General features: G+C 49.6%; 1 protein-coding gene and 2 long non-coding RNA genes across 4 annotated transcripts; 1 reads left to right on the top strand and 2 right to left on the bottom strand.

Annotated features, from left to right (window-relative positions):
• Nucleotides 1–7,259: 7,259 nt before the first annotated feature.
• LOC125539689 lies at nt 7,260–10,573 on the bottom strand. Its single transcript, XR_007296943.1, has 3 exons — nt 8,979–10,573; nt 8,642–8,885; nt 7,260–7,569 (listed from the first exon to the last, which is right to left on the bottom strand). It is a non-coding gene; the product is annotated as an uncharacterized LOC125539689 (long non-coding RNA).
• A 640-nt stretch (nt 10,574–11,213) lies between these two features.
• LOC125539687 lies at nt 11,214–15,457 on the top strand. 2 transcript variants are annotated; one of them, XM_048703199.1, is made up of 7 exons: nt 11,214–12,746; nt 12,826–12,920; nt 13,004–13,642; nt 13,727–13,892; nt 14,077–14,322; nt 14,412–14,742; nt 14,929–15,457. In XM_048703199.1, the coding sequence occupies exons 1-7, from the start codon at nt 11,448–11,450 to the stop codon at nt 15,036–15,038; spliced, it is 2,886 nt and encodes a 961-aa protein (XP_048559156.1). In that variant the 5' UTR covers nt 11,214–11,447; the 3' UTR covers nt 15,039–15,457. The 2 variants fall into 2 exon arrangements, with proteins under 2 accessions (XP_048559156.1, XP_048559157.1); XM_048703200.1 differs by having other exon boundaries at nt 11,216–12,746; nt 13,739–13,892.
• LOC125539688 lies at nt 12,735–13,009 on the bottom strand. Its single transcript, XR_007296942.1, has 2 exons — nt 12,871–13,009; nt 12,735–12,765 (listed from the first exon to the last, which is right to left on the bottom strand). It is a non-coding gene; the product is annotated as an uncharacterized LOC125539688 (long non-coding RNA).
• Nucleotides 15,458–15,939: the final 482 nt, after the last annotated feature.

The following is a 15,939-nucleotide window of genomic DNA, read 5'->3' as shown; positions in this document are numbered from 1 at the left end:
AACTCGGAGGCACCGTGCATTCGGTACTTGGATCGGTCGGATCGTGAAGACGTTCGACTACATCAACCACGTTGTGCTAACGCTTCCGCTTTCGGTCTACAAGGGTACGTGGACAACACTCTCCCCTCTCGTTGCTATGCATCACCATGATCTTGCGTGTGCGTAGGAAATTTTTTGAAATTACTACGTTCCCCAACAGGAGCATCCTCCGTCCTTTCTTGTCTATGCAAAAATGTCGTGTTTGCTGATCTGGGGCATGCGGTAGTACTGCTCCTAGGAGCAGTAGTACCGCAAGCCCATACGGTAGTACCAGCCTCTGGTGCGGTAGTACCGCAAGTGCCCACGGTATTACCGCTTCCTTCGAGCGGTAGTACCACGCGAGCTGCTGCTATTGAGGTAGTAGGGGCGGATGTAATTTTTTACATCCGCGCCCTACGCGGTAGTACCGTGCGCTTTGACCAAGCTCAGCAGCTGGCGTGGCAATAGGAGCGGATGCAATTTTTTACATCTGCACCCCACGCGGTAGTACCGCTCCTGGCTTGCAGTACTATCGTGTCGGATTTTTGCATAGATCCCATCTCAGCGGAAGTTGCCACAGATGTATCTTTATATGTCCGTGCCTTCCCAATATCTGGACCATCCCTGCCTTGCAGTAGTACCGCAAGGGGGAGAGGTAGTACCGCGCCAGCGGTTCTACCGCCCTCTACCTCACAGCTTCAGGGTTGTTCTGGTTTCTGCTGCTCGGGCGGTAGTACCGCGGGGCACTGCGGTAGTACCGTGTGCCCTTGTGGTAGTACTGCGTCCCCGGCGGGGTAGTACCGTGCCACGCAGGCTGAGTTGGTGGATAACGGTTGGATTTGTTCTTCCACTATACAAGGGGTGTCTTCTTCTCCGAGTTGACTATCTCTTCCATCCCCAAGCCCCATTATTGCTCCAAGCTCCATTTTCCCCCGATCTCTCTCCCTAGCCAATCAAACTTGTTGATTCTCTAGGGATTGGTTGAGAAGGACTAGATCTACACTTCCACCAAGAGAAATTTAATTCCCCCACTCATCCCTTGCGGGTCTTGTTACTCTTGGGTGTTTGAGCACCCTAGACGGTTGAGGTCACCGCGAAGCCATATTCCATTGTGGTGAAGCTTTGTGGTATCGTTGGGACCCTCCAATTAAGTTGTGGAGATAGCCCCAACCTTGTTTGTAAAGTTCCGGTCGCCGCCTCCAAGGGAACCAATAGTGGAATCACGGCATCTCGCATTGTGTGAGGGCGTGAGGAGAATACGGTGGCCCTAGTGGCTTCTTGGGGAGCATTGTGCCTCCACACCGCTCCAACAGAGACGTACATCCCCGCAAAAGGAAGGAACTTCGATAACACATCCTCGTCTTCACTGGCTCCACTCTTGGTTATCTCATGCCTTTACTTGTGCAAGCTTATTCGTGGTGTATCCCTTGCTTGCTTGTGTACTTGTTCTTTGTGCATCATATAGGTTGCTCACCTAGTTGCATATCTAGACAACCTACTTTGATGCAAAGTTTAAATTGGTAAAGAAAAGCTAAAAAATGTTAGTTGCCTATTCACCCCCCCCCTCTAGTCAACTATATCGATCCTTTTAGATGTGTTATTCTCAAGATGAGTGTTTATTCACTTGTCATTACATGAGAGTACGACAAAGGTATTAGGGATGCCCAGTCCCGAAATGAAAAATGAATTTACTTTATGTTGTCAAATAATAAATTCCTTGGAAAGTGTTGGTATGGAAGGCACCCGTGGATACGTTTAGCCATGGAAAGTGAAAGTATGGTAGAAAAAGGAATAAACTTTATTTTCTGTTTGGGAACCGCCTATGATATATCTAGCATGGAAAGTATTGGCAACTACTCGATCGTTTTCGTTGACAGGAAAAGCATGCCACCCAAAATGTTTTATCTCTATCTTTTTCGCTTTGAGCTCTGGCACCTCTACAAATCCCTACTTCCCTCCGCGAAGGGCCTTTCTATTTACTTTATGCAATTTTTATTTTTACTTGAGTCTCCATCTTCTCTTATAAAGCACCAACTAAGGGGCACTATGATCGTACTTGAGCATTGGGTGTAGCTAATATGCAAGTGTGTTTCATGAATGGATCAATGATTCAGCATAATAGGCCAGGGATATTTTGAAAGACATGGTTGTTTGTTGATATGCTTGAGTATTAAAGTCCAATTGCTTTGAACCATATAAAAGTCCAATTGTCCATGCTATAAAAGAAAGAATATGTGATGAACATGTTAGGCGGCATTCCACATCAAAAATTCTGTTTTTATCATTTACCTACTTGAGGACGAGCAGGAATTTAGCTTGGGGATGTTGATACGTCTCCAACGTATCTATAATTTGTTATTGTTCCATGCTATTATATTATCATTCTTGGATGTTTTACAATCATTTTGTAATCATTTACATTATTTTTGGTATTAACCTATTGACATAGTTCCCAGTGCCAGTTGCTGTTTTTTTTTGCTTGTGTTTTACATCGCAGGAAATCAATATCAAACGGAGTCCAAATGCAGCAAAACTTTTTGTGGAATTTTTATGGACCATAAGACACCCAATGGGCCAGAGAAGCACCTGTGGTGCCCCGAGGGGGCACAACCCACCAAGGCGCGCCTGGGCGTGCCCAGGTGGGTTGTGCCCACCTCGGTGGCCTGCCGCATCGCCTCTTTGCTCTACAAATACCCCAATATTCCAGAAACCCTATGGGAGTCGACGAAAATCAATTCCAGCCGCCGCAAGTTCCAGAACCACCAGATCCAATCTAGACACCATCATGGAGGGGTTCATCATCCTCATTGGTGCCTCTCCGATGATGCGTGAATAGTCCTTTGTAGACCTTCGGGTCCGTAGTTAGTAGCTAGATGGCTTCCTGTCTCTCTCTCTCTCTCTTGATTCTCAATACAATGGTCTCTTGGAGATCTATTTGATGTAACTCTTTTTGTGGTGTGTTGATCCGATGAACTTTGAGTTTATGACCAGATCTATGTTTTTATCCATGAAAGTTATTTGAGTTTCTTTGATCTCTTATATGCATGATTACTTATAGCCTCGTATTTCTTCTTCGAAACTTTGGTTTAGTTAGGCCAACTAGATCGATTTTTCTTGCCATGGGAAGAGGTGCTTTGTGATGGGTTCGATCTTATGGTGCTTGATCCTAGTGACATAAGGGGAAACAACACATATGTATCGTTGCTATTAAGGATAACAAGATGGGGTCTGTTTCTACATAAATAGATCTTGTCTACATCATGTCATCGTTCTTATTTCACTACTCCATTTCTCCATGAACTTAATACACTAGATGCATGCTGGATAGTGGTCGATGTGTGGAGTAATAGTAGTAGATGCAGACAGGAGTCGGTCTACTAATCTTGGATATGATGCCTATATAATGATCATTGCCTGGATATCGTCATAATTATTTGAAGTTCTATCAATTTCCCAATAGTAATTTGTTTACCCACCGTATGCTATTTTCTCGAGAGAAGCCACTAGTGAAATCTACGGCCCCGGGGTCTCTTCTTTATTATATTTGCCTTCACGATCTATTTGTATTTGCTTTTATTTTTAGATTTATTAATCCAAAAATACCATGCTGCAATTTTTATTTATTTATTCTATCACGCGTTCTCGCAAGATCTATTTATCCAATCTACTATAATTTTACCTATCTTTTTACCCATGAGAGATTGACAACCCCTCTCTTACGTCGGGTTGCAAGTATTTGTTCTTTGTGTGCAGGAGCTGTTTACGTGGTGTTGTGTGGTTCTCCTACTGGTTCGATAACCTTGGTCTCATCACTGGGGGGAAATACCTACCGTAGTTGTGCTGCATCATCCATTCCTCTTTGGGGAAATACCGACGTAGTTCAAGCCGCATCATGCTACAACCGATGTCATGGGGCTGCCTGGACAGCCCTGTGGGGACAAATGAGGCTAATCGCCTGGAATTGCCGGGGTTTGAGTAATGGCCCAGTGATTCGCAGTCTTCTGGAACTCCAGAAGAAGGAGGACCCCGATGTTCTGTTCTTGTCGGAGACAAATATGGAGCAAAGAAGGTTGAAGTGGTTGAGGTGGAAGATGAATATGACATGCATGATAGCGAAAAACTGTGAGGGCCAAAGTGGTGGATTAGCGATGTTCTGGAAGAAGGATGTTAACTTGAGAGTTGTGTGTTTTATGTCCAAATACCATATTGATTATGAGATAACCGAAGAGGATGGTTTCAAGTGGAGGTTTACGGGCATCTATGGTGAATCAAAGATGCAGGAGAAACATAAGACATGGAGGCTCCTAAGAACTCTGAAACATCTGAACCATATACCATGGCTTTGTGCTGGTGATTTCAATGAAGTGTTGCATGAATGGGGAAAAGAAGGCAGTGTGCCAAGGAGTCAAGTGTACATGGAAAGATTTAAGGAGGCATTGGAATTTTGCGAGTTGGGAGACCTTGGCTTTGTGGGAGATATGTTCACCGGGAGGAACAATAGTCATACAGCTGATAAGTATATAAAAGAAAGGATTGATAGAGTTGTTGCTTCTCGGGCTTGGTGCGACCGGTTCACCGTGTCATAAATGGCGACCCCTGCCATTCATACCACAGGTCGATCATAATTGATACAGCAGGTGCAGCAGCTGTTAGACGTGGGTAGAACGAGCAAACTACCCAAGGTTTGAGGGTGGCTAGCTAGAGGAGGAAGGATGCAAGGAGATAGTGAAGAATGCATGGGAAAGGGAGACTATGTTGGAAGGAAAGGAGGTGGCGCGAGCGATGAGAGGCGTAATGCGGGAGCTAATAGACTGGAGCAGGAATGTATTGGGTGATCTGGAGAAACGCATACATCGGGTCAAGAAGGAACTGGAAGTGGTGAGGAGGAAAGAAATCAGCGAGGCGCAGGTTAGGCGGGAGGGCGTACTTCGCTTCAAGATGAACCAACTAGAAGAGCAGCTGGAAACATACTGGAAGCAACAATCTCATGTCAATTGGTTAATGAGAGGAGAGAGAAATACAAAGTTTTTCCATGCTGTAGCCTTGGAAAGAAGAAGAAGAACAAGAACAAGAAATAAAACCAGGACGTTGCGGAGGGAGGATGGTACTATTGTTGACAAGGAGGAGGATTTGAAAGAAGTTGTTACTAATTATTTTCTGAACCTCTTCATTTCACCTACAGGTGCTAGGCAGGATGAGTTGCTGGCTTGTATTGAGCCACGTGTTACCCCGAGTATGAATGAGCTCCTCCAGAGAGAATATACCTGGGAGGAAATTTTCGAAGCCCTACAGAGCATTGGTGACTTGAAACTCATGGCCCTGATGGTATGCCCTCGATTTTTTATAAGCAGTGCTGGGATGTGGCGCGAGACAACATTGTGGCAGAAGTGTTGAATGTGCTGAACGGCGGCCCTATGCTAGAGTGATGGAATGAGACTTGCGTAGTACTCATCCCAAAAGTAAATAATCCCGAAAGCATGAAGGATCTAAGGCCGGTCAGCCTGTGCAACGTGGTTTATAAGTTAATCTCCAAAGTCCTGGCCAATCGCTTGAAACAAATTCTACCAGACATCATCTCCCCAAATCAAAGTGCATTTGTGCCCGGGCGACTCATTACACACAATATACTCCCAGCCCACGAGTGCACACACTATATGAAGAGGAAGACGAGGGGCCAAAAAGGGTATGCAGCTATGAAGTTGGATATGAGCAAAGCTTATGACCGTGTTGAGTGCCATTTTTTTAGAAGATGATGTACAAGTTGGGGTTCAATGAGCAATGGATAAACTGTATCATGTTATGTGTATCTTCGGTGTCATATAGAGTCAAGGTCAATGGGGAGTGCATAGAAGTGATTGTACCACAGCAAGGGTTGAGACAACGGGACCCACTATCCCCCTATTTGTTCCTCATATGTGCGTAAGGATTTTCATCACTGTTGAATAAGACGGAAGTGGATGGAGATTTGACTGGAATTCGGATTTGCAACGCTGCTCCAAGATCTAACCATCTTTTGTTTGTGGATGACTCCCTAGTACTCATGAAAGCTAACCGTGAGAGTGTTATGTCTCTGCAACATGTACTAAAATTGTATGAGGTTTGCTCAGGACAGGTTGTGAATTATAAGAAGTCGTCGGTAATGTTTAGCAAGAACACAAGAGAAGCAAAAGGAGAGAGGTGTTGGACGCTCTACTTATTAGGGTTAAAGCTTGGACTGAGAGGTATTTGGGACTCCCAGTATATGTTGGTCAACCTAGAAAGCAAATTTTAATATTTAAAGGACATGATATGGCATAAAATACAGGGATGGCAAGAGAGATTACTATCAAAGATGGGAAAGGATTTCCTTATAAAAGCATGTGCACAAGCGATTCCGACCTTTGCAATGTCATGCTTTGACCTTACCAAGCCTTTGTGCGAAGAGATTGGGATGATGATATGTGGGTTCTGGTGGGCTAAGCAAGAGAAAAATAATACGATGCACTGGTTGAGTTGGGAACCGCTGACTAAGCCGAAGAAGGATGGCGGGATGGGCTTCCGGGATATATATATATATATATATATATGTGGTTTTAATCTCGCTATGCTGGCCCAGCAGGCTTGGCGCATGCTGTCCAATCCGGACTCTGTGTGTGCCAAAATGCTGAAGGCGAGATACTTCCAAAACACCACCATTCTTAATGCAGTGCCACACCCAGGCATCTCTTATACATGGCGTAGCATCTTGCGGGGTGTGAAACCGTTGAAAGAAGGCATCATATTCCGTGTGGGTGATGGAGCTTCGATCAATATCTGGTCCGGCCCATGGATGAACAAGGATGGTGTACGAACTCACTTATACATGGCGTAGCATCTTGCGGGTGTGAAACTGTTGAAAGAAGGCCTCATATTCCGTGTGGGAGATGGAGCTTCGATTAATATCTGGTCCGACCCATGGCTGAACAGGGATGGTGTACGAACTCCAAAGACCCCTCGTGGAAGATGCTTGCTAACCAGAGTTTGTGAGCTTGTGGACCCGGATACCCATGAGTGGGATGAGACCCTTGTAAGGGACATATTCATTGCGGAGGAAGCAAGGATTAACTTGGCAACCCAAGTCCAGGATGATTATGAGTATGACAGTAAGGGCCAGCTGTTAGGTCAGCCTATAAGCTATACGTACAGAAGAAAGACAAAGACTAGCCAGAGTCACCCAGCCCGCACTAGTATGGCTGGGACTGGAAGGAGATTTGGGCCCTGCCTTGCCAGCCAAAAATTCAACAATTTATATGGCAGTTTGCACATAATAGTCTACCCCTGAAGCTGAATTTGAAACGCGGGGGTGTTGACTGTGACACCTGCTGTGTGTGCTACAAGAGATTGGATGAGGACGGTGGGCACCTATTTCTTCGTTGTAAGCTTGTCAAACCCATTTGGCGATCACTGCAACTGGAGGACATCCGAGAGCAGATGGATGCGTGCAGTAATGCAATGGAGGTGATGCTAGTAACCCTCCGGCTACCAGAGAATAAAAAAAGTACTTGTTGCATGCCTCTTGCGGAGATGGTGGACCTGGAGAAATAAAATAAACGCCAGTTAGCGCAAATGATCAGTGGATGGCCTGCCAGCTGAGATAAATTATTGGGCCATGGAAGCTTCACTACTCTGCAAACAACCTTGCCCTGAACCACCAGCGCAACGGGAGCAGCAATGGAGGAGTCCTGAGGCAGATTGGCGGAAGATTCATTGTGATGGGGCGTTCTTTGCGTCTACTAGGACTGGTGGATCGGGCTTCGTTATCCCGGACCACTCGGACGATGTACGAGGTTCTAGAGCCGGCCGTCTCCACAATGTTGCGACAATAATTTAGGCGGAAGCTGAAGCTTGCGCGGCTGCTCTGGCGGCAGCAAATTGTGGCATGACAAACATCCAGGTTGAGCTGGATTGCCAGGAGTTGGTCAGAGCGCTTCGGGGCAAGGACTCAGACTTGGCAGTTGAAGGTCTCCTCTAGTCCTCTTTAGAGAAATCCGTGACTTCGCCCGATTCAATTTTAATCATGTACTCTTTTCTTTCGCCCCAAGGGCGTGTAATAAGCTAGCACATGCTTTAGCTGCTTTTGGCGCTCGCCATGCTGTTGACCGGGTGTTATGGACTGACGACATCCCAAATGATGTAAGTGTTTGCGAGGCCAGCATTTAGACTAGACCAGTATAGTGTATGGAATAGCAGTGTTCCACCTAAAAAACGACAACATGTGGGTGAGAGAATGAGAGTATTTTCATTTTTTTTGTTTTTTTTTCTTAGCCAGGTGAAAGCAACATACTGGAGGTAGTGCGCGCCCCCTGGCTTGTGGACCCAGCGAGGGTCTTCTCCGGTACTTCTTTGTTTTTAGTATTTTTTTATATATTTCAAAATAAATCTCCCTAAATTTGCACATTATTTTCAGCTCTGGAGAATTGCTATATGTGCAGTAGCTTTTTCAGGTCAGAATTCCAGCTACCGGTAATCTCCCTCTTTTAATATATGTTGCATTTTAAGAGAGAAAAGACATTAGAATTGCATCATAATATGGAATATCTCTTCAAAACAATATAAATAACAATAGGAAAAAATAATGCAAAATGGACGTATCAAAGTTGCTCACCTTGAATATCGATGCCGTTGTGCTTGGGCCACCGGTTGCAATGGGGGCGCGTGACCTCCCCTTCAACTTCAGATAATTCCGAGCTAGGGTCTCAGTGCCATTGTTTGGCTAAGCAAGCGTCCTCCGTGGTGTAATAGTTTTTCATTAGGTCAGAGAGTTTGGCGAACATCCTCAGACGTTGACTGTAGACTTCCCTACTAACCCCTTAATTGTAAACGTTTAGGCGGAATGCTGCTAGGGCTTCCTGTTGGGAAACATAGTAGAAAACAAAAAAATCGCCCTACGATCAACCACGTACACTATGAAGATGCAATAACGGTTTGGATCAGATCGTTACCAACTCTGAGTTGCAGGGGAAGAAGACGAGTCGGAGTAGGTCGTACTTGAAGTCCCTCGAACCGTCGATGAACAATCCCTCGAACAGAAGACCGAAAGCACAACCTCTGCACAATTTGCAAGCGTACGGTCTTCGCGATCCGGCAATGCTTTGTCGTCCAGAGCTAATCGTCGCCAGGAAATTAGAGGGATAAGATTAGAACCACATTGGGCTTCTAATTATGAGGATTAGAGGATCTAGATCTACCTCTAATTAGATCAACTAGAACTAGAACTAGAGAACTAGAGGAGCCTCCAAAAACTTGTGTATCCAAAGGGCCAACTCCTCAAGTATATATAGGTTGGAGGAGAGGGGAGGGGCACCACAGGGGGGTAAAGAATCCTTCCCCCTTTGGTCGGCCAAGGAGGGGAAGTTCCCCTCCAATTCGGCCTCCCATTGGTTTCTCCAAGAAGCAAGGGGGCGCCTCCCCTATGGGGCCCAAGTGGCCCAATATTATTTCCATCACTTGGCCTTTTTAGACCCGTTGATATTTCATTAAATATAAAAGTCTCCTAACTATTATGAATTTAACATCTTCGGAAACATTTTCACCTATATATTATTTATCGGTATTACCTGGTAAACCCCGAAACCCTTCAGTGACCCCGAAACGCTTCCGGTTCCTTTCGAAACTATTTCGAACATTAATGAAATAATTTCATAAATTTTTCTCATTACTCATGTCCTACTAGTACTCAGCAAATCAGGATTTCCTTAAGCTTGTGACCATATAGGTTCGGTAAAACATAGACACGAACAAAACCCCTTTCGTTCAATAATCGATAGCGGAACCGTGGGCATCCATATCGGTCCCTATGAGTACATGAATGACATTAGAGTGAACATTTGGTTATCATGTGCTATTCCCTTAGCTTCGTGACACTTTACAAAATCCAAGGTGAGATATATCGGTATCCTCTTGAGTCATACGCATACTCACTATACCAGTCTCCTCGTTGCCGGTTTTGTTCTTCTTTCTCGTTGACATGTTCCGGCATCCTCGTGACCTAGTCACCTGTATCTGGCCAGACAATGATGGATGCCGTCACACCGAGAGGGCCCTAAGAATATCTCTCCATCGTCGGAGGAGCAAAACCCACTCTTGAGCTATCTAGCCCCTTGTCAAACTTTTCAATGAACCTGTAAGTTGTCGTTATAATCATGGTGTTACAGATGACGTTTGAGCAACCCCAAAGTTCATCGTACGGTAAAAAGTGACTATGATAGTCTCTTGGTCTAAGGAACTAAATCACATGTTAACTTTCCATGTTATAACAATTAACTTGTGACGATTGTATCTTAAAGTCTAACAAATAAGTTTGGGTCTATTCAATATGATCGTTCTACCAACGTCATATTCACAAAGTTGTTTTAGGACTATCGTTACACTTAACGATATCCTAAGATTCGAAAAAACATGATGAACAAAGTAAGCAGCAACTGCACACAAGGCACAAAAACAAGTTGTCCCCAACACGGAGGGTTGTCAAGCCCTCGTGTTGCTAGTCACAAGATTAAACGCAAGTGATAAAGATAATTGATAGCAATGTAAAAAGATAACAAGAGCAATTCTGTAGAAGAATTCGGTAATGAAGGGTGCACCGAGGGGGCCATATAGGTTCACTAGTGACACTCTCTCAAAACAAGCAAGTGACATGATAAACAAATTATAGTTGGGCAGCGATTAAATTTGCAATAATTATATTTATAACTATGATTGTTTATGGTATAATATAAGCATTACGTGTGTGATAAGTAGACCGTTAATCCAACTGCGTCTAGTACTAATACTCCACACCGAAACCGCTATCCGATATGCATCTTGAGGAATTAAGTTTGCAACAAACATAGCATCGCAATAAGCAAGATGTGATAATGCGATGCATTGCAATTGCAATATTCGGTAATTGAAAGGTCGGGGGTAGCTCATCGGTTGCTTGGTGCCAGTCACGAGAGTGACACTCATGTGATAGCAGGCAGATAAAACTAACAAACCACTTGCAATTAAAGAAGGTCGGCCCGGTCCTGGCTTCATCTGAGCTCTCAAGATCGATCGTCCAAACCAGCAAACTCATCCAAGAATCAATCAGACCTCGTCTTGGTTGCAACCGTTGATAGGGTCAAGGTGCATACAAAAGCGCCTAGCTAATAAGGGTATGGCCCTGAGACTGAGAACAATGCGAAACCCGGCCGGCCTGAGAGCCGGAGCGAGGCGCTGCCGGCCAAAACCAACCATTTGGACGCACGCCGTGCGGCGCGACCTGTTCCCGTTGTTGTCACCTCGGCGAATTCGTCCACGTACCAACGGCGGGCAATCGCCGTGGCCCATGCCAACAACTGAGCAACAACCACCGGTGCAGCTGCACTGCTAGCAGAGACCCGGCCCCTCTTCCGTAATCGCCGTTCACTGCCTGCGCCACCGGGGCACCGATGGCGCCGCCGTCGTCCTTGCTGCGCGACCTGCTCAGCGTCGATGGCTTCAAGAAAAACCGCAAGCAGCCGGACAACAACCCCTCGGCCGCGCCGCGGACCACGAGCATGCCCCTCCAGCACCGGCGCCCCACCAAGCCCGCGCGGTCCCAGTCCGACGTCCAGCAGGCCCGCGGCCGCCTCAACCTCGACGCCAACGGCGACGGCGCCGGCGAGGAGCAGACCCCGCGACGGAAGTCGTCGGCGTCGCTGAGGACCGCGACGAGCTACAAAGTCAAGGACGGCGGCAGCGGCCCCGGCGCGATACCGGCCCTCGACGAGTCCGCCCTCAGCGCGCTCATCTCCCTGGCCGCGGGCACGGTGAAGCAGTTCGCCAAGGACGAGGCCTTCCGCGCGTTTCTGCGGAGCGGCTGCACGTCGTGCGTCAGCGAGTCCGACCACCGCGCCGTGCTGGACCTCCGCGTGACCGTGCAGACCGTGGAGAGGGCCGCCGCGGTGGGGGAGGCCCTGCTCGACCCGCGCGAGCTGAAGCGCGCCTCCCTCAGGCTGCACTCCCTGGCGTCCCTCGACGCGGACGAGGCGCTCTCGGTGACCGCGTCGGGGGTGCCCCACGAGCGCCTCGCCGCGTGCGCGCACCTCTACATGTGCGTCGTCTCCAAGCTGCAGAAGAAGGACCACTCCTCCGCCGTGCACGCCCTGGAGGCCTTCTGCCTGGCGCCGCGCGAGGCACGGACGGTCCTCCTCCCCGCGCTGTGGGACAGGCTCTTCCGCCCGGGCCTCTCGCACCTCAAGGCATGGCGCGACCGGGAGTCTGCGGCGGCGAGATCGAAGCCGGACGCGAGGGTGAAGGACGTCGTGGAGAAGCTCTTCGTCGAAGCGCTGGACGAGGGCACGCGCGCGCTCGCGTGCTACTACAGGGACTGGCTGCTGGGGCGCACCGAGGCGATGGCGCTCCCGTCCGTTCCCGCGCCTCCGAGCACGGCTCCTCCCGCCACCGCGCCGAGCACTGCCCCTGCCAGCGCGACGAGGTTCTCGACGTCGACGACGTACGACATCGGCTCGGACGTCGCGTACAGCTCCGGCACCCCGAGTCCTGCCATGTTTGTGATCGAGGAGACGCCGCGGCAACCTGAGCGGGTGGTGCAGGAGGAAGGCAAGGCCGCGGACGCCGACAGCTCAGGGAGCGTGTTCCACGAGTGTGACGACGGCGAGGTAAGGAGCTGCAGTCCGACGCCACGGGGAGAATCAAGCGAGCCCATGCCTCCTAATATGCTCGCCAACGAGGCATTTGAACCACGGGTAAGAAGCAATTTTATCACTGCAAATTACGTATACATACCAAGATTCGTGACAGAATTCACACTCGACTATCTTTCAGATCGAAGATGAACGGGGCAAAGGAGCAGAGGAGTCGACGAGCTACCTGCCGGCTCGCGACATGTCAGCCATTGACCTCCTCACACTCGAGTTCTGGTACTCCGAATCCATCTCTCCCCAATTTTCCAATCCTTACCAGTAGAAGAACACGTACTGATCCATGTTTGTGAATTACCCAGCGAAGGGCCGCTCGAGATCAGTGGCGCGGACGGCGGCCAAGTCCAGGCCTCCATTTTCTCCACCGCCCCGAGCGACTTCCTCTGCCCACTGACGCGGCAGATCTTCAACCGGCCCGTAACAATCGAGACGGGCCAGACGTTCGAGCGGCACGCCATAGTGCACTGGTTCGACCGAGGCCTGCGGACGTGCCCCGTCACGGGGCAGGAGCTGGAGGCCCTGTCGGTCCCGGACACGAACCGCGTGCTCACGCGCCTGATCGACGCCTGGAAGGCGGAGCACTGCCGGAGCCTGCGGGTCGCCGACGGCGGGGCGCCGGAGGAGAAGCTGAACGTGGCCGTCGTCGACCGGGTGCTCGACGCGGGGCTCAGCGTGTCGGAGCAGACGGAGAGGGCCAGGCACCTCATGGCGATCGGCGGCGTCGACTTCCACCTCCACAGGCTTCGCGACGGGAAGGAGGAGGAGCAGAGGGCGCGCGCCGCCGAGCACCTGCTGCTGTGCGTCCGGGCGGAGGGCAGCGTCAGGAGCTACGTGGCTGTGCGGGTTCATGGGGAGAGCGTTGTTCGGCTTCTGCGGAGCGAGGTGGTCTCTGCCAGGAGCGCTGCCGTGCGGCTGATGGTTGAGCTGCTCCGGCTGAGAAGGTATAGTTCGTTGTGACGGACATGAAAATACATACGTACATGGTTCTGTATGTTTCCAACATTTTGTCTGATGAAACGAGTCAGTAATTGTTGCAGAAGGGAAATGGTGGAATTGTTCATACGCGGATTGTGCACGGGGTCGGTCACCGAGACGATGGACGTGCTACTCCAGCATCTTCGAAGCTCGCCGGTCGAAGAGCGAGCTCTCGTTGCTGTTCTGCTGCTATACTTCGATCGCACACTGTCAGTGGTATGCTCCATCAGCCCTACACATTTTGTTGCTGCACACTTTTCTTGTCATTGTCGTGGATCAACGAGATAGTTTGAATATCTGCAAAAGCATGTTTTCAGTCTGCTCAAGAACTCTAGTCAAGAAGTATGACAAAAAACATATACGTAGTATTCTGAAACTCAGTCTGTAAATTATGTGTCAGGACGAGCCCGACAGAAGAAACAGCAGCGTATACAGAGAAGAGGCTGCCCGGATCCTCACGGAGTCTCTGAGACGCTGCCTGATCGACGAAAACGTGGTGCCCAACACCCGTAAAGCTCTGCTGATGCTGGGAGGGAATTTCTCCTTCTCAGGCGACCTCCTCGCCGAGGACCGGATGCTGGAGCAGGCCGGCTTCGCCGACGACACGCCTGGCGCCACAGCCGTCACTTCCGATGCCACAGTGCAGGTAACGTGACGTGACGATGCATGGTTCAACGGTTTCTCAAGTATGAACTCACTCGACTGAACACACTGGTGTTCTCTTGCCGTGAACAGGAGACGGAAGCGGCAGAAAATGAGGCGTGGCTGGAGCACGTGACGACGGCGCTCCTCGGCAGCGGGAGGCGGCCGTTCCTGGCGGCGCTCTCCGGGTGCATGAGCTCTCCCGACGCCGGCCTGGTGGCCGCGTGCCTGACCACGGCGGGGTGGCTGAGCCGCTCCCTGGCGTCCACGCCGCTCCGGGACACGCACACGGACATGCAGCTCGCCGCGTTCTCGGCTCTGGTCCCACGGCTGAAGCGGTGCCTGGCCGGCGGCGCCACCCACCTGCATCCCCGGCACAGGGTCCTCGCCGCCGTCACGCTGCACAACTTCAGCAAAATCCCAGGTAACTAATTACTTATCACTTATTATCAGCGCCTCATATCCACCACGAAAACCAGACGGAACTATCAAATCATTGAGCACGAAAACCGCACGAAGCTATCAAATCATTAAGCATTTAAGCCCCCGTTCACGTCGCCGACGACACGACGTTGGAGCTGAGCTCCTCCATTGACTGAGCTACGTGCAGACTGCAGGGTGCTGCTGATGCTGCTGGCGGACGGGCTGCGCGGTCACCTGGCCGACCTCGCGGAGCTGACCCGGACGGCCGGTCAGCTGTACGCCGAGCTGCACGAGTGACGACGCCGACCTCGGGCCCGCACGCGAGTCGCCGGGGCCGGCCTCTCGTCTCGTGCTCTCCGCGCGGAAGATTCAGCGGAGAAAAGTATGCGCGGGAGGCGCTGCTATTCTTTGACTGTTTCAGGCCAGGGCGCACACGGATATGCTCTGCATGCCTGCTGGAAATGAAATTGTTCTCAACTCTTTTATTAGCAGTTTCGTCGTCGACAGCGACGAGGGCTCAAAGGATAAGATCCAACTGTACAGTGTGATTTCTTGGCTCAGAACAGATCTAGGCAACATCCGGTCGATGAAGATGGATTTTTGCTAGGGTGGGAGTGAGTCACAGATCTAGGCCACATCTGCTGCTTGTATATGAAACGAGATACAGTCGGTCATCGAATTGATTATTTCCACTTGGAAAATTGGGCGGTGGATTAGGGTTGGCCTTTCCTGGAGCCTGAACATTCGGCCGATAAAAATGGATTTCGCTGGTGTGGGAGTGAGTCACAGACCTGTGGCTATGGGTTAGGATGGGCTCAGATAGATGCTTGTCGTCGGGTCACTGTCTGTCATTTGCGTGTACGCCAGCGTAATCTACTTTGATCTCCAACTTTTCCGTGCACTTAACAGGAGTAGATTTCCGGCCTTATCGCGGCGACTCACATTACGTTAGAACTAGCCGTTGCACTGCTGGCTGCTTCTCGTCGAAGAGCAGACTTGCCGGCATAGCGAAGACAATCCTGAGCGAGTCTCGTCACAAATATTATTCGCAGGATCAGGTATGCATCACAGAGGCCCTGGCTGTGATTCTTCCCGTGCGATGCGGGCCGGGGTCCTATCTGCAATGGCTTCGTGCTGTGGTGCTCCTATATTAATTAAAGTCTGCAATCGCAATCTTGGCCTATTGTCCTTGGCTCAC

Source organism: Triticum urartu, chromosome 2 (assembly GCF_003073215.2).
Source record: "Triticum urartu cultivar G1812 chromosome 2, Tu2.1, whole genome shotgun sequence".
Lineage (NCBI taxonomy): Eukaryota > Viridiplantae > Streptophyta > Magnoliopsida > Poales > Poaceae > Triticum > Triticum urartu.
The sequence above is the reverse complement of the archived record's forward strand: the minus strand, read 5'-3'. Positions and strand labels throughout refer to the sequence as shown.

What these genes read in the sequence shown, in the direction of transcription:
- LOC125539687 (XM_048703199.1), top strand. Translation starts at nt 11,448, where the DNA reads ATGGCGCCGCCGTCGTCCTTGCTGCGCGACCTGCTCAGCGTCGATGGC. An exon ending in ACGAGGCATTTGAACCACGG is followed by an intron (nt 12,747 to 12,825) that starts GTAAGAAGCAAT and finishes ACTATCTTTCAG; the next exon opens with ATCGAAGATGAACGGGGCAA. An exon ending in CAACTTCAGCAAAATCCCAG is followed by an intron (nt 14,743 to 14,928) that starts GTAACTAATTAC and finishes AGCTACGTGCAG; the next exon opens with ACTGCAGGGTGCTGCTGATG.